The sequence below is a fragment of the Bidens hawaiensis genome, unplaced genomic scaffold (genome assembly GCF_021521415.1).
Source record: "Bidens hawaiensis isolate Kalapana, Puna unplaced genomic scaffold, B.hawaiensis_p1.1 tig00019721_1, whole genome shotgun sequence".
NCBI lineage: Eukaryota > Viridiplantae > Streptophyta > Magnoliopsida > Asterales > Asteraceae > Bidens > Bidens hawaiensis.
In genome coordinates, this window is record NW_027492997.1 from 260956 (window position 1) to 279598 (window position 18643).

Below are 18643 nucleotides of genomic sequence, written 5' to 3' on the forward strand. Positions count from 1 at the left end.
ATAAAAAAAAAGATAAAGAATGAATTGTAAAGCAAAATAATAATAACTAGGTAGGAAGATCTTAATATTCTTATTAGTTATTATCGTTTACATCAAACATTCAAACTATCTTCCAATAAACCATATGTCATAAGTCATAACTACAAAAGTACAAATATTTGTAACTACAAGTAATTGTAACTTCAAATCCTAGATACGATTGATTAAGACGCAATTCAATGTTCAAAATATTAGGACTATGCACGGGTTAGTTCGGTTCGGTTTAGTTTTGGGCTTAGACCGAAATTTTGGATTTTGAGTTTTAAAAACATTTATTTTAGTTTTTTCGGTTTTTTGTTTGGGTTCGGTCTTTCATGAGTCAAAAAGAAAAAACATTGGCAAAAAATAATGAATTCGGGCCCTAATTTTTTTTTTCCTTTTATTTTCTTTGTGCAAGTTGATAAAATTAATTGAATATTATACGTTTAGGCTAAAATATTTGGGTATAAATCTATAATATATTAAACTGTCACAAATTACATAAAACAAAAAAAAAATAAAAAAATCTACAGCTCGGTTTGGTTTTTTCTAAACATAAAACCAAACCATCGATTTTTGTTCCGGTAAGTTTATACTAACTTAATTTTTTTCGTTTTTCTTAATTTTAAATCCGTTTTTTAGTTTCACACACATCCCTCACAAGCATCTATACCGTGATAATGATACCAAACACAACCCTCCGGTTAAGTATTCTTTGTGTACACCTTAAGGTTCAATTATCCTTAGCCTAGGTTATCTAATTATCCCTTTAAAATTTGAAATTTCATTTAAAGTTGTGATTCCATTTAACATATATACAATACATTAATATGATTATCTTGATTTTAAATATAATCCTAAGTTTAAATAATTAATTAAATGTTGTGAAACACGTTACTTATCAAAGGATTCCAAACTTTCACAATCATCCAACACAAGTCAAAACCCGTACAACACATAATGCATATGGTACAACTCATCAAGCTAGAACAAATCCTAACAAATGAATCGTTCTCATGGATCCAAAAAATAAAATGCAATTTAAAAGGAAAGAGAAAACACAAATAATATAATGTGGGGGGGGGAGGAATAATAATATTGTTTCCTTTGATCTTCACACCCCCAATAATCATAAAACTCAGCATCATGGATTGATTCATCATCTTTTTCCTCTTGATTCAACGAAATAATATTATTATTAACGATGGTATTGATGGTCTTGAAATTAACCGGTGGCGCGGAAGAACCACTCGTGCCACCGGTTAATTTCGCTAACGTTGAAGATCAGGTTTACCGATCTGGGTTCCCTCAACCTTCGAATTTCGCCTTTCTCAAGACCTTACAGCTTCTATCAGTCATGTGAGTGATTGATTTTTGTAACATTTTTTTTTATTATTGTTGGGGCCCACCTGCAAAAGGGTTAAGGTGGAGGTCCATCAAGGCCCACGCTTTAGGATGGGTAAAGTACTATGGTGGGGACCGCCTAGGCCTTGCTCCCTTGTGGGGCCCGAAATTATTGTTATTTATATATATTTTGGGGTTTGTTTTTTATTATTATTGTATATGAAATTGGTATTTGATGGTGTAGATATTTGTGCCCGGAACCCTATCCGAAGGAGAATTTGGAGTTCCTAAAAGCGAATAACATTCGCTTATATCAATTTGCGATTGAGGGCACAAAGGTTTGTTTCTTTGTTAACGTAATCAACAAGCTACCATATGTATTTGTTTCAAAATCAATAATATGTTAAGAATAAGAAGTACAATCGCATGGTGCGGTTCTAAGTTATTGGTTCTAAAACGAATTTCAAAAAAATAATGAATAATCAGTTGAGAACCGCACTACATAAAAATTAACGTTCATTACATAATAACCTTTTAGTGTGTCACATTTAAAGGAATATATACAATTATTTATGTGTATATAGTGGTTTTCACATATTATTGGTTTTGAAACGAACATCATTCTATATGTATTTTCATTACCAAACCAAATTTTAAGCGTATATAGTTTAACTGTTAATATCGATTTGGGTATGATCTAAACATGCAGGAGCTTTCTACAGACGTTTGAAGGAACTTTATAACGGAGACCTTGAAACTTTTGATCGGTATATATACTGAAGTTAAATACAAAGTTTCACTATAATCGTTATAGAAAATATTTGTCGTATCAAGTACACGCATGTTTTCTTTTTCCAGATGTGCGAATCCATCCCGTTCTAATACATTGCAAACAAGGAAAGGTATGTAACATGTCATGTTTTCACATAGTTGCAAAAATCAGTTAATAAGTTTCAAAACGAGTGTATAAACACCCCGCGTGTCGGTTTTTAAAAGTTCGAATAAATGTGTTATGATGGCAGCATCGAACGGGTTGTGTTGTGGGGTCGTTAAGGAAATTGCAAAACTGGTGTTTATCGTCGGTGTTGGACGAATACAAGTTTCATGCAGGCGTAAAATCACGAGACACAGACTTAAAGTTCTTGGAAACATATGATGTGTCATACCTACGACAAAGCCTTCAAACGTCAATCTATCAATATCATGGATACGGTTCCAAAAACGAAGAAGATTGCTATAGAGAGAAGATGCGTCACACAAATATTAGATAACCTATGTTTTGATCCATCTTCTTTCATTTGGTTAAACTATGATGATGATGTTTAATGATAAGATTCATTTGAACATTATATCCAACCATTGGTTTAAGTTGTTATGAAGGTAATTGGATGGATTACTCTAACTTTGGGGAAAACAAAGAGTTTGTGAATTGTTAACATGAATAGGGGTGCAAACGAGCCGAGCTGCTCATGGGGTACTTGGGCTTGGGTCGATAAAAAGCTCAAAACGAGCTGAGATTTTTCAAGATCGAGTTGAGTCCGAGCCTTAAATAAAGCTCGTTTAGTTATTGAGCCCAAGCTCGAGCTTGCATGGTATGCTCGTTTAGGTTCGTTGAGCCTTAACGCGTCTTCTGTATATTTAAGTTTTACCTCTTTTGGACTTCTATGTGTTAATTTCACACTGCATAGCCGAGCTCGAGCTTGAGCTAAGCTTTGGCTCGTTTAAGGTACTACATAGACTCGAGCTGAGGTTAGGCTCATTTAAGGTTTTTCTTAAAAATATTTAAAAATAATTAAAAACTTTATAACTTAATTAATAAATAATAAATGAGCCGAACCTAAGCTTGAAAAAACAACTCACATGCCGAGCTCAAGCTCTCGTAAGTCAAAACGAGCCTTTTGGCCTCTAGAACACGCGCACACAATGACAATCGATGATCACCATAACATTAGTTATTGAGCCTGGGCTTGAGCCTTGTGTATATTTAAGTTTTACCTCTTTTGAACTTCTATGCATTAATTTCACACTGCATAGTGGAGCTCGAACCGAGCCTTGGCTCGTTTAAGGTACTACACGAAATCAAGCCGAGCTTAGGCTCGTTTAAGGTTTTTCTCACAAATATTTAAAAATAATTAAAAACATATATAAGTTAATTAATTAATAATAAACGAGCCAAACATGAGCTTGAAAAAACAACTCACAGGCCGAGCTCAAGCTCTTGTAAGTCAAAACGAGCCTTTTGGCCTCTAGAACACGAGCACACAATGACAATCATAGTCATGAGATGATCACCATAACATTATTTATTGAGCCCGGGCTTGAGCCTTGTGTATATTTAAGTTTTACCTATGTTGGACTTCTATGTATTAATTTCACACTGCATAGCTGAGCCTTGGCTTGTTTAAGGTACTCAGGAGATCAAGCCGAACTTAGGCTCTTTAAGGTTTTTCTCAAAAATATTTAAAAATAATTAAAAAGTAAGTTAATTAATTAATAATAAACGAGCCAAACCCGAGCTCGAAAAAAACAATTTACAGGCTGAGCTCGAGCTCTCGTAAGTCAAAATGAGCATTTTGGCCTCTAGAACACGCGCACACAATGACAATCATATTAACAAGATGATCACCATAACATAATCAACCTTACCTTTAGTTAGTTCACATGTGAATTGTGCAAAATACTAGAATCTTAAGATAATCAAATACGCGTTAACAAAGACATGCTGTCGATTTTCATTTTTCATCTTTGTTTGGATAAATGACATTTTAAGAGATTGTCTGATACATGAATAATAAGATTCAAACAATCAAATGCAGTAAAACAAGTTATATGATGATATAACGTTGAACGGGTCAATGTTATTTAAACTTAAAACGAATTAACGATCGCATAATCAGTCTTAATCAAGTATTAAGGGCTGCAAAATCCTTCACTACAGAATGAAACAACAAAACCAAAAAAAAAAAAAAAAAAAACAAATGAATCAAGACCAATGGGCCTCTTAAGTCTTAACACCTAGAGTTAGAACTCTGTCCTACTCTAAAACAAATAATAAATAATTTCTAAAATCTCAAACTTAAGACCGAAAATTTGGAAGCGCTCGACAATACCTCAACGATGCATCAAAACCGTCATAAAAACTGTGATCCTGCTCGAGTTTTGGTTTAAGGAAACCATCATGCGCATGTTTTCCGTTGTTATTAAAACCAAAACCGTTATGAACCATGGTTGCAGAAGGCGGTAATGGCATTGGGAAGTCGGGTAGAATAGGATTAAAAGATAACGGGTCAAAACTTCCAATGAAACTGGATGGAATCTGACCCGTGTTAAACTTTTGGTTATAACGAAGACGAAGATCTTGAACTAGTGGTTCGGGTTTGGGGATGTTAGTGAGTTTGGGTAGTGGTTGGTTAGGTGCGTTGGCAGCTGAACCGTGGACGCTGTTTCTGGCTGCGGGTAGTTCATGGTTATGTTTTCCTTCGTATGTTGTAAGAATGGCTTTTAAATCATCAGAGGCTCGTTCCACATGTTTTCTCACAGGGCAGCCAGTAGTTGTGCATTTGTAGTAGCTCCTGTTATGTTTTATCTTTAACGTGTCAAGCGTGTTATATTTATCAAAAAAAAAAAGAAAGAAACTTAAATGAATTAGTTACCTCGGATTTGGGTTTCCTTTAACAACTTTTTGCCCGTATTTCCTCCAACGGTAACCATCATCAAGTATATCAATCTCGCTATCTATTCTAATTACCACTCTCGGTTCATGCATAGCTCGTGATACCAAACTTGTATCCAGTATAAAGTTTCCTTTTTTCCTGAAATAAATATAACTTTTAATAAAAGAAAAGGGCAAATACTGAAAAAAAACATATTATCATTTTAACAATCATCTGCGCATAAAAATAAATATACTTCTTTTTTTTGTTTTTCGCATTAAAGTCCCTTGAAAATCTTTTACACATATGTTAACTTGAACAAAATTGTGAATATTTTTACTTATTAATAATATGATACTACATGTGAAAATAATTTAGATGAATTATTGTTTTAAATTGGACACGCGACAAGGCAAAGCTCGTTCAATGCTAAGATAATAACATATAATCTTTCGAAAACAATGTAATAAAAATAAAAATACATGAGCGTGGATGCGTAACTAAAAATAAAATAAAATAACTAAAACATATAAAATGGTTTTTATCGCTATTATAATATACTTTGTCAAATAATGCTTTCATGATTTAATCCAATCATAATTTTGTTAACAGAAAATATGTTGGTTTTTAAAACACATAAAAGTTTATCTTCTAAATACGCTAAAAATTCTGTTAACAGAAAATATGCTGGTTTTTTACGGTATTTGTCAAAAAAAAAACATGCTAAAAAATCATCTTTTAATAAAACAAGACCTTCTTTTCAAATCTGATTTATCTTCATCAGCATCATCTCCTATTCCAATGTGGGTCCCATCTTGATCATTAACATCATTAGTAGCATTCAAAGATGAAAACTCTGGAGCATGTGACATTAAATCAGAATTATCAGTAACCATTGATGTCGAATTCGACAAGTCCACGCCTTCTGGTGTTTGATAGTTTGCAGCGTTACTGTCTGTTGGCCCGTTAACACTGCGTTGACTTTGATGATTATGAGCACCTTTGTATATGATTTCGGTTACATGACCGTCATGCGAACGTTCCACTTTTTTCTTGACTTGACAGCTCGGATGCGTGCATTTGTAGTAGCTTCGTGGATACTCGCTGCCTTTGACTTGTTTTTGTCCGTATTTTCTCCAGTTGTATCCGTCTTCTGAGTTTCGCATGTTTGTTTCTTTAGGTTGTATGATGGGTGGCATTTGGTTATTAGTTTGAGATGGTTTAGCAGTTGTATTCAAAGGTTTAAGTCCTTCAGAAGCATGCATATTGGTAGCAGAGTTTTTTGTGACAGTTTGTTCCAGTATTGCCCCTGGGAATGCAGATGGTATTGGTGGCTGCATGAGGTCCAAATTCATGTTAACATTAACTTTAAGATGAAATTAAAGAGGATTATATAATAAAATAATAACTAGAGAATGGTACCGAGACGTGTTTTACATCAACTGAAAACTATAAAAACAAAAATCGGTATCAGTCTACCACATAATATATACGAGAAAAAAATTAAGCACACCTTCGCGTTAACTTTTTTAAGAAATTTTAATAAAAAAAAGTAAAAAAACAATGTGGCTATCCACCAAAGTTTAAAAAATTTATGGTCAATTTATAAAAAAATAAACTATAGTAATTTGAATTAAATATAATTAAAATTAAGCACACCTTCATGTTTAGATTTTTTAAGAAATTAAAATAAGAAAGTAAAAAACTTTGTGGCTATCCACCAAATTTCAAAAATTTTATGATCAATTTATAAAAAATTAAACTATAGTAATTTGAATTAATAATAATAATAATAATAATAATAATAATAGAGAAGAAGAAGAACCTTTGTGACCAAATTTTAAAACACATAACTTTTGTGGTCAACTTATTAACATAAAAAGTCTGCTATAAAAAACCTATGTGGCCAAACTTGAAATTACAAAATGGTCTGTTTTTAAAAAGGAAAAGTGCATTGCTCATGCAAAGTTTTCCACAAACCACTATTAATATATATATATATATATATATATATATATATATATATATATGTAATAATATTCACCTGATTTTGTAGGTCTGGAATGCATGGCCAAAATAAAGAATTACTGTCACAGCTACTGTCATCAAATGCTGAATCCATGCCTAAAATTTCATGATTCATAGGTGGGAAATGAAGAGTTCCATCAGTAGGAGAATTCTGTAAATAGAAAAATTACAAAATGGTAAATCAAGAATTTCAGTATATTAAAAAAATGCAATTTCAAGTAGGATCGGTTTTGTCATTCAAATTAGGGTGGCGACACAACTTGCTGAATATTAAAAAAACTTTACAGAATATTTTATCACAAAATGAATCAATCTTTTTCATAATTTGGTTACTTGGGTCTCCATTGGGCCACAGATCTCATAGTGTTTTATTACCTAATGAAAGAGATTATGATACACTTATTGAATCATCATTTTTTTGAGATGCATTAAACAAACAACAAGCATGTAAATCGTGTCACTTTCTTTTGTTATGTTTAATGGTCATAGAGGTTCATGGCCTACTTATGTGTTACCATTCTCTTCAAAAAAACATTATGCCATTAATCATATATAAACAAGAAACATATTTTTTGATCTTCTGATTAAAAGAACCTGATTTTTTTTAATAAAAAAAATTTATATGAGTATATTTAAAAAAAAAAGTTGTATTAAGTCCAATCAAAAGTTTTGTTTAAACAATACTCATTAAGTCAGGCCCACAATCCAAATCATATACAATACTCGGTTACTTTTTATATATGAGTTATCGAATTTATATTTTACTCAAGTCCCGAATTTATACCCGTCTTCTGCCCAAAATACTTTAACAATTCTCGAAGACGGCCCTGGAACCTCAAATGGAAAATGTTTATGATTCATGAATAATTAGATTGTATGAACTATGGAAGTTTAAGGGGAATAATTATTAGTTATCTGATTCTAATTATTAAAGTCCTAGTAAGCACTTTGAAAAATTATGCATAACAAGTGAGGCTATCTTTTTATGCCCACATTTGATTCATGTAAGTCAAAAATATACCAAATCCTCAAAACACTTAGACTTGCAGATTCCATATGTAGCTTACACTCAAGAATGGTGTAAATAGGCCGAACCGAGCTCAAGCTTGAGTAAGATGGAGCACAACTCGCTTTAATTTACGAGAGCTCGAGCTCTACTCACGAGTTGTTTTTTCAAGTTTGTGCATGGCTCGTTTATTATTTACAAACTTAGATACCTTTTAATAAAAAAAACTATTTTTATATATTTTGAGAAAAACTCTTAAATGAGCTAAAGCTCGACAAGCCTAAACAAGCTTCCTATACAAATCTCAAGCTCAGGCTCGATAACTAAATGAGCTAAAGCTCGACAAGCCTAAACAAGCTTCCTATACAAATCTCAAGCTCAGGCTCGATAACTAAATGAGCTAAAGCTCGACAAGCCTAAACAAGCTTCCTATACAAATCTCAAGCTTAGGCTTGATAACTAAATGAGCTTTATTTGAGGTACGCGCTTGGTTAGTGCTCGAAAACCTCAAAAACCTCAGCTAATTTCAAGCTTTTTATTGATATGAGGTGAGCGGCTCGGCTTGTTTACTACCTTCAAGCTCTGGCTCGTGTAGTACCTTTCATCTTTCGAGCTTGACTAGGCTTGAGCTTAGCTCGTGTAAATTGTTAATAGCTCGAGCTTGATCGAGCTCGACTCACTTATAATTTATTAGTTTTTTATATATTTGTAATTATTTATATATACGTTTTTTAAATTAGAATTTCATATATAACAAAAAATATATTATTTAGCTATTTTTATCATAATATTATACATGGTAATTATCATTAAGTAAATATACATGAAATAAAAATATATAAATAACAGGCTCGAGCTCGATAATTGAAACTCGGGCCAGGCTCGTTTACTAAACAAGATTATGCTAAGGCTCGAGCTCATTTCATCTCGGCTCATTTCAACCTATTATCAACCCGAGCTCGAGTAGCTCGGGAACCGCTCTTTTAACAATTTTACCTGCGAATTAGGGAGCGTAATCGGCGAACCAAGCAACGACTCCATACTAATATCCTCCGGCGCCGTAACAAACTGCGACCACACCGTATCCGGAACCGAACTCGAACCCGAACCCACCCGAACTCTCTCATCACCTTTCAAAACAAAAAACTCATTCGGAATCAAGCGATTTGGAGTCGTAATCAGATCTCCCCACTCATCTTCATCATCTTCAACACCCATCTCTTCTTCTTTCGCCAACATTATGTATATATTATTCTCCTCTTATCAAAAAACTAATGTCAACAAACAACAAAACCTGACTGACAGTGATACAACAGATACAGTATCGATGCTGTGGGTTGAATATATATATATATAAGCTAGCTTTCGATTAACCAGCAGCCATAATTTGATGATATGATATGATTTGGTGGAGTGAGATGAAGTGATTGGTTTTATTATTATTATTAATATATATTGTGGTGGAAAGAAGAGAGAGTGTGTTTCAGTTAGCGGCAAAATAGGAGCGGTTATGGATGGCCGGGAAGAGTTGAGCGGAGGTTTGGTGGATTTCTGCATGAATCTCTAGACGTTATTTATTAATAATAATAATAATAATAATAATAATAATAATAATAATGTTCTTATATTATGCATGTGGGGATGAGCAAATCCTATCGGATATGGTACCCATTTTTTTTCTTCGATACCGATATCGTATCAAGTATTTTTAGTTCTATTATCGGTATTCATTTTTGAGAATTTTCAGTATCAATACCGAGCTCTTGACCAATTAGATTTCATTGAAGCAATTTCTTTTGTTTTAAAATAAGTATTCATATTTTTTATATATTTTAAATACTTGTTCACGTATCATCTAAATCTAAACTTATAATATATCAACCAAGGGGTGGTGGTCCACTAATAAATGCAAAGTCTTTAAACACATTAATTTAAAACGGAGGGGTTTTGAGTTTAAGCTAGTTTCACATGTAATAACAATTAAAAGAAATATACCGTTCAAAAAAACATATATATCAGCATATAAGACATTATGATTTGAAAAGTTAGATTTACTTTGGACTATAGACAAATGACGATCCCAACTGATGAGGTGTGACCATTAATTTATTATTGTTTTTATGCTATTAACACTAGTGATAAAAAATTACAAGCACAATGATATGAATATACTAATATAATGTTTACTTATTGTAGAACAATAAACATAAAACGAACTTGAATAAAAGAGAATAAGCGCCGACCCACAAGCCTCTTCGATCTTCATTAAGTCATCAATTCTCTTGTTTCCATAAACCGGGGCCAAACCCAAGAATGGGCTCCGCAAACCCAACAATGATTTTAACGTATCACATTTACAACATGCATATCAATTATTAACTTATTATCATAGCTAAACTAATAATATGTAATAGTTATTTATTTGACTACTTATTACACTACACCACGTAGGATTTTATCTACATTATTTGTAGTTTGTACATTTCTAAATAGTTAAATTATGTGTTTTTCAGATTACTTTTGAAAGGATAGAGCATAAAATTTGTTGGATTAGGATTAAAGGAAAAAATAGTTAGAAAGAGTAAATAAATTGATTGTAACTCGTCAAGGTCAGTTAAACTTGTTTACAATCCGTAAACTCATTTACAACTTTGTCACAATTCATTTACATTTGTTATGACTTGCGGTTAGTTTGGCTCGTTCACTTACACTTATTAAATGGATCTTGTTCAATGTTTAGGTTATATGGTATGTTCGGTCTGGAGTTCATGTATCCTACATAGCACTAGCTAGATAGAGGGGGTGTTTGGCCTAGCTTTTATTTTTTAACTTATGCTTATATTTTAAAGTAGCTTATAGCTTATTTTCATTATTTGATAAGCTCTTTTTAAGTGTTTGGATTAGCTTATATTCTACAAGTTGATAAGCTCTTAATAAGTTGTTAAATCCACCATTCAATAATTTGTTAGAGTAATAAGTTGCTTCAATAGTTATTAATCCACTACCATTTGAGGGCAATGAGCAACTTATACTCTTAAACAAATAAGCTTCTTCAAATTAACTTATATAAGCTTATAAGTATAAGCTTAAAAAGCTAAACCAAACACCAAGTTAAGCTTATTTTGTAAAAAAGAAAGCCAAAAAAGTTATGAGCTTTGTTATAAAAGCTAGGCCAAACACCCCAGAGTATGTTTTCTTAAACTTATTTAATGATTGTTGTATAGTTTATCAAACTAAGTGATAAGTATTATCTTGAACGTGGTTATTATACATTAATTAATGATATACACAGTATTCATAGTCTTAAGTTACCATATACCATATACCATACCATAAATAAGATGACAACGGGTCGGTTTTTGTTTGTTACTGGACCCATCATCCATGTAAAATTATTAGGTCTCTTCATTTCCTTAGGTGTAAGATTTATCTAAATAGGCATATTTGACCAAGATTTATCTAAAATAGACATTGAATTTAAAAAAAAAACAACCACGATATGCATAGCCAATAGAACAATAACTCGAATTAAGCTAAGCTTGAACGATCTCAGGTCTAGAACTAAGCTTGTTTAAATAACGAGCTTGAGCCGTCTCGTGAGCTTAAATGAGTATTTAATATTTATATAATTTTTGCTTAGGAGATTAAATGTATATTTCTATAACAATTACTATATGAAAATTTTAGATATAAATAAGTAAATAATATATATTATGTCATATATAAAAAATTATCATGTAAGTAATAAAATAATTAAGTAAGAGCACCCCCGTTAGCAAACTATACATGGTTTGTGAATGAAGATAGTCTAACCCAACTCAAGTGGTTGAAATGAGACATTCGAAAATTCAAGTCACGCATGTGACAAGATATCAGAGGTTTTAAGTTGGACCATGAGGTTATCCTCACCTGTGATGGTTTCCTCCGGATGACAATTTAATACTCAAGGAATAGAGATGATTAAGTGAACTAGTGGTTTGTCAGTGATCCAAATAACTGTTAAAAAATAAATAAATAAAAACTTTACACATAGGGCTGTAAACGAACCAAACATTCAACAAACAATTTGTTAACCATTCGGAAGAAAGTTCATTTATGTTCGTTTGTTTAATAAATGAACGAACATGAATAAAAAAGTTTGTTCGATTAGTTAAACATAAACAGAGCCTCCGTTCGTTCAGTTATGTTCGTGAACGTTTGGTAATGTGTTCATAAACGTCCGTTTGTATATTTATTATTTTATCTAAACATTTTGTGTTCTTTAGTTTATTAGTCCAACTTCAAATAGGAAACTAGTCAATCGCATTCTAACATTGATTTTTTAGTTCTTATTTCCTTTCTTGTTATTCATAATGGATGATTACATTGATCTCAATATTTAGGCTTCGTGGATTTTATCTGCGTCCATGAACCGTTTATAAACACATTATCTCCTTAACAAACACAAACGATGACGAGTTCGTATTCATTAATGTTGGTATTCATTAGGTTACTTCGCAACACTATAAATCTTGAAAATGAGTTTCTGCTGAAATGAGCAGGTGACCCATCGGTGAATCGGTTCCGACCCGAAACTGTACAGATGTCTGCTCCGTTGTTTCTCTTGGAAAACGGTGTCGTATCACCTACCACCACTTCTCCAGTAACAACCTTGCTTCAATCACACCCTGGTTTGTTTTATTATTCCATTCCTTAACTTTATATTATATATATGCCAATTTGTAACCTTAATTAATTAATTAATTGATTGATGGATGTCACATTTGATATTTTAGTTTTTGTAATTTTGCTATTGTATTACAGCACCAATTAGGTTAACCAATTAGGGGTGTGCACGGTTTGGTTTGTGTCGGTTTTTGGTTAAAACTGAAACTTCGGTTTTTAAACTTTTGAAAATCGTTCGGTTTTGGTTTGGTTTTTAGGCTGGAAAAAAATGGTTAAAATAATGAATTTGGGACTAAATAATTTTGCTAGTAATAAGTAATTGATTATTAGACAGACATGCTAAAATATTTGAGTTACATATTTATTAAATTCCTATAAATTACTTAAAATGAAAAATTAAAACTAAAACTTATAAGTTCCATTCAGCTTGGTTGTTTCAGTTTTTATTACATTCAAAACCAAACCGTAAGTTTGGTTTTTACAAAAACATAACACCAAACCGTCGGATTTTGTTTTGGTTTGGTTTACGATTTCTTTTGGTTTTCATTCACACCCTTATCCCAAATCGACAAATTGATTGTTCGGTTTTTACAAAAACATAAAACCAAACCGTCTGTTTTTGTTTCGGTTTGGTTTACGATTTATTTATTTTGTTGGTTTTCATGCACACTCTTATCCCAAATCGACAAATTGATAGCTCGGTTTTCACAAAAACATAAAACCAAACCGTCGGTTTTTGTTTTGGTTTGTTTTTTTTGGTTTTATGCACACCCCTATCCAAAATCGACAAATTGATAAATACACGAGTTAAAATCTCTATAACTAATAATCGAACTGTACACATTTCAGGTGCATACACAACCTTTAGAACTCAAAGCAACGGTTCAGAATTAGTGTTCTACGAAAGACATTTGCGCAGGCTTGCTACTTCTGCAAGAATTATTTGTGAATCATGCCCAAAACTTTTATTCAAGTCCGGAACCAGTTCAACATCATCATCATCATCGCTGCAACAAATGAAGTTTTTAGAATGGGAATCAAAGATACCACCTTTTGTTAACGACTCAATGACCAAAGCAATGCCCTATGCACTCAAAGAGAGAAAAGGTGAAACAGAGTTGGCGTTCACGGCTCTCGTGACTGGAAATTTAGATAAAGATAAGAGAGTAGATGATGAAGATATTTATAGGGGTTATGATATGTATTTACACGTTAGTTTATATGATCCGGTTGTATTTGGAGTCAAGAAAAATGGTGCTCATCTGGCTGTTGTGGGCCGTGGGCGAGATGTTGCAAACGCGAAGTACTCGGATTGGGTTATGTAAGTGTAACTGTGTAAGTCAGCTAGTAGTACATGTGGCAAAATAGGCAGGTTGTGTAATGGGTCAAGATGGGTTCGGGTCAAATATGTAGTTTTTGGTTTGATCTGAGAAACTTTTTGTCCAAAATCTTGATAGTTTTTTTTGTAGTAAAATGGTTTTGAAGGTTTATGCTTAAATAATACACTTATTCAGGTTTTTGGCCCGTTTCCTCTATATTTATTTTTTTGTTAAATTTATCCGTTTGACCCGTTAAGACAAAAAGACGACTTGAATCGACCCATTCATAAGTAAATGGATCGAAATGGGTTCAAGTCAAATGTTAACCTTTTGGATAAACAGGTCGGGTCGGGCAACATAAAACGCTTTCTGTCCGAAAATCTCAACTTTCTAAATAAATAAAAAAACTGTCAGATAAAACTACTACTGTTATATATTTTTAATATTTATCTACTTTTTGTAATAAAATAATTTAGGAGACTTTATGCATAAAAATACATTTTTGACCCATTTGACCTGTTTCTTCTAAGCTATTTTTTTTGTTCATCTATTAGGTAACAAAACATAACCGAAAATGACCCATTTATAAGTAAACGGGTCGAAATTGCTACCTTTAGCAGTAAGATTCATGCACAGCTTATGTGTTACTTTCTAAGACATAAAATATGATTATTATGCAGGATTAGGAAACCTTTGGAAAAACTGAGGCCTCCGTCGACTACCGAGCTCTTGCCATCAAATGATGGAGATCAGATTCTTGAAGGTTGTTTGACAAATTTTTTTGTTCTTTCTCGTAAGGTATAATGTTAAAACTTAAAATTGGTAATTTCGGTCTTTCTAAGTAAATAAAAAAAAAAAAAAAAGAAGAAGCTGAAAAGCAAATTGAGCCTCCTAAATCATTTTATAAAAAAGTTAGATTATTATATATGCTTGTGCTGTTTATTAATTTCTTTAGAGATCACGATATCATGCTAAATGTAAGCTGCATCTTTGACTTCAGTCATTTGTTATCTTGTTTAACTTTTATTAAATTATTTTCTAGCTTTTTTTTTGTCATGCAGGATAATATAGAAGAATCTGCAGAAAATGAACTGCTAAAAAACAAATAGGGTTATTCCCTTGAATTACAAACAGCTCCCATAAGTGATGGTGTTCTTCCAGGAGTAGTGCACGAAGTGGTCATCGAGTAAGTTATTTTCTAATTTAATCAACAGATTTTAGCTTTACAACTTAACATTTTATATTTCCAACTATTTCAAGCCGGATAAGTTTTTTTTTCTTGATATGATGACATTACGGGCCGTGTGAGTATGTTACTTTTGATTTACAGGTTATGTTTGAAAATTGGAATCCCGGTACGAGAAGTTGCTCCATCATGGTCCAAACGCCACTTCTGGGAAGAAGCGTTTATTACAAGTACGCCCTTATCTCAATAAGTTCTATTTGTGAAGTGGGAAAATATAGCATTTTTGTTATGCATAATTCATTGCCAAAAATATGATGTAGAGCACGATTGATGTGATAATATTCTTTTGTGGAAAGATAAATTTAAAAAAAAAAGGATGGGAAACTTCTAAAACACAATTGTTATTCATAATATCCCCCAACAAATCATACGTGAAGCTCTCGCCTTGCGCTTTTTTGTAACCAAGGTTTGAAGTTTGAACACAACTATATATTATTTTAGTAATTATTTAACTTTTTAAATAAAATTACTTAGGAGGATGTATGCATTAAAACTACCTTTGACTTGTTTTCTTTTTAGCAATTTTTATTATATGCATTAGAAATGGAATTCAAAACATAACCTGAATCTACTCAACTATATGTAACCAAGTTGAAATTTTCACCTATAACTAGCATACAATATCTACTTTTTGTGTTTATTATTGCACACGGTAAAGAATTATACTTTGTTTTTTTACAGACAGTTTAAGACTCTTGCAGCATGTGGAAACAATCCAAGTTCCGAGTTCGTGGAACTCACTGAGTTCTAAAACCTGGAAGGAGGTGGCATGGGAGGAGAAACAATTTGAGGTTTGCAATATTTTCAACTTGTTTTTGATGCCTGTAGCCTTTCTTGATTTTAAAAATATTATTTATTTTTTATATTAGGATGGTCCTGGAAGCATAACTGCAATAATCCAGGTAAAGTATATTGCTTATTGCTTTTGGCATGTATGATTTGTTGGTTTTTGAAAACTATAAATTTGTAAACAAAAAGACGATATGATAGGTCGATGGCTGGTAAGCATTTAGTACACTTAAGGCTAGGGGTGAGCAATAACTGATTCGTTAACCAAATCGAACCAAAAACCGACTAACCGAACCGAATTAACTGAAAATCAGTTTTCGGTTAATTTTTGTACCCTTGGTTAACCGAAATTCATTGACAGAACCATTTATATTTTCATATATTTCTAGCTTTTATACCTCAATTTCATGTTTTATACCACCACTTCATGCGCGCATACACACACACTTCCGTTTCACGTATTTATACATTCATTTCACGCATTTATGCATCAATTTCATGTATTTTTAAGTAAAATTATGAACCCAAATTTGATTTTGGTTATCAACCGAAATTAACCTAACCGGTTAACTGAAAACCAGTTGGTTAATTTGATTGGGGCTAATAACTGAACCGTGCACACCCCTACATAAGGCTACTTTCGTCCTGTTAAACTCATTTGACCCGTTATCAATATAGTTCCAACCAAACCGACTGTTTTGTAACTGTAACTGTAATTGGCAGGAGGAAGTCTTGAAGATGGCAAAGCTTGAAGGGCACTCTGTTAAATCATTTTTGTAAGTAATGTATAATCATAGCAATATTCTTTTTTTATTTTGATTTCAAAGTTTTTGTATGGAGTAGAGTTAACAATATGAGAATTCTATTTATGAGACTATTGTGGTGGTGACAGGCTCACCTTTTTTTAGTTGAGATATTTTGTCCGAAATATTATAGAAAATTAAAAATACCCGGCCCGAACTGGTGTAACCAGTTCGGGTCGAGTCAAACAAAGTCAAAACCTGTTTGACCAAACCGTCTTGAAGAATATTTAAAGACTGGATCGGATTTGATCGATTTCAAACCAGATTCAAAACCGATTTCATCCTTGAACCGATTTGAAAACGGATTCCAAGTTTATATAGTAATATACCCAGACCAATTCAAACCGACTGATCAGATCGGATCCGGTTATGCTAAATTCTCCCAACCTGATTTCGGGACTGATTTTCGATCTTGATCCAGTCTGGTGGTTGCGCACCTCTACACTCAGGGCACTCATTGCACTGGTCTTGGTATAATATGTGTCATCTATACATGCATTACAGGATTTATTGTGTATGGTATTTGTAAAATACAAATTTGTAACAGGAAGGGAGAAAGACAACAAAGTAAAAGCTGTTAGACAATAGGGTTGTTTTGGATTCCTTATTTTACCTCCTTGTGACTTATGTAAGTCATAAGTTATAAGTTACAAAGTTGTAACTTATGACTTATACGCTTACAAAACCAAATTTTTTCAAACACGTTATAACTTATAGTATATAAGTTATAAGCTATAAGGATGTAAAATAAGGAATCCCAAACACCAAAAATTCCTTATAACTTTTCAATAATAAATTAATAAGTTACAATAGTGTAATTTATTAACTTTTCCCTCTCACACCAAAAGCAATCCCAAACACCTTATACTTTTCAAAAAGTTAATAACTTATAAGTTGGTGAAAATAAGCAATCCCAAACATCACTGCGTGAAGTTTTATAATAGAGGAAGTGGTTTAGGGTGTTATTAATGGAGGAGAAAAAAAAATGGGATGTTTTTTCGGTATATTTGAAACTTTACTAAAACACCTAAATTTTTTTTAATATATATTGAAAGTAGTTGTGAGTGATGAAGGGAGAAAAACTAGTTATAAAGGTATAAAAATATTATTTAATTGAAAAAAAGTGAGAAAATATAGTGATTTTTAGTACAATTTTGGATTTGATGATATACGAAGGGATGAGAATGCTCTTACCTCAATATTGACCAAGTTGTAATGTAAGGTTTAGTTCTTTTTGGTGGTTATTAGCCGAACAAAAGGGGAAATTTTTTTGAAGGTAGAGGATTCTAAAATGACCCTTCATTTTAAAAAATTCCCAAAATAACTCGTTCCAACTTCATCTTCACGCGTAAACTTGGAAGTCAACGATGAGATTCAAATGATCTAATTAGACACTAACACGTGGCTCCCCATTCCCCAACCACATCGTAATGATAAGATTTGAGCTCAATCTCATCCTGACGAAAAGATTTGAAGCCACATCGCACTTCCTCATTCGCCGTTGAATCTCATCGTGAAGATGAGATCGAGAGGGGTTTTCCTTGGAAATTTTAAAAAGGGTGGGTCGTTTTAGGAACCTCTTTCTTCAAATGAGTTATTTTGGGAATTTTCATTGGTTAATTGATTTTATCGATTCTATTAATTAATTGGTTTTCGATTAATTTGACGATTGTATTTTATGAGTTTATATTTCATATTTGTTTATGATTCTTGTATATTATCTTTTAACTAGCTTTTATCCCCGTATTATGAGGGGTTGTTTTACATTATTC

At 32.4% G+C, this 18643-nt stretch overlaps 2 protein-coding genes and 1 pseudogene across 3 annotated transcripts; 2 read left to right on the forward strand and 1 right to left on the reverse strand.

The window, feature by feature from the left end:
- The first annotated feature begins 1134 nt into the window (after window positions 1-1134).
- On the forward strand, window positions 1135-2755 carry LOC143559160 (inositol diphosphatase DSP3-like; annotated as a pseudogene). The gene is made up of 5 exons (XR_013139890.1): window positions 1135-1377; window positions 1607-1700; window positions 2072-2129; window positions 2221-2264; window positions 2385-2755. The product of XR_013139890.1 is annotated as an inositol diphosphatase DSP3-like (transcript).
- A 1463-nt stretch (window positions 2756-4218) lies between these two features.
- LOC143559177 (WRKY transcription factor SUSIBA2-like) lies at window positions 4219-9288 on the reverse strand. Its single transcript, XM_077047841.1, has 5 exons — window positions 9046-9288; window positions 7060-7194; window positions 5769-6349; window positions 5016-5174; window positions 4219-4934 (listed from the first exon to the last, which is right to left on the reverse strand). Exons 1-5 carry the CDS (start codon window positions 9286-9288, stop codon window positions 4439-4441), a joined length of 1614 nt encoding a protein of 537 aa, XP_076903956.1. The 3' UTR covers window positions 4219-4438.
- Window positions 9289-12631: 3343 nt separating this feature from the next.
- Window positions 12632-16942, forward strand: LOC143559161 (uncharacterized). Its single transcript, XM_077047830.1, has 8 exons — window positions 12632-12719; window positions 13564-14035; window positions 14714-14831; window positions 15095-15219; window positions 15364-15449; window positions 15961-16070; window positions 16149-16181; window positions 16792-16942. The coding sequence occupies exons 1-4, from the start codon at window positions 12632-12634 to the stop codon at window positions 15140-15142; spliced, it is 726 nt and encodes a 241-aa protein (XP_076903945.1). The 3' UTR covers window positions 15143-15219; window positions 15364-15449; window positions 15961-16070; window positions 16149-16181; window positions 16792-16942.
- Window positions 16943-18643: the final 1701 nt, after the last annotated feature.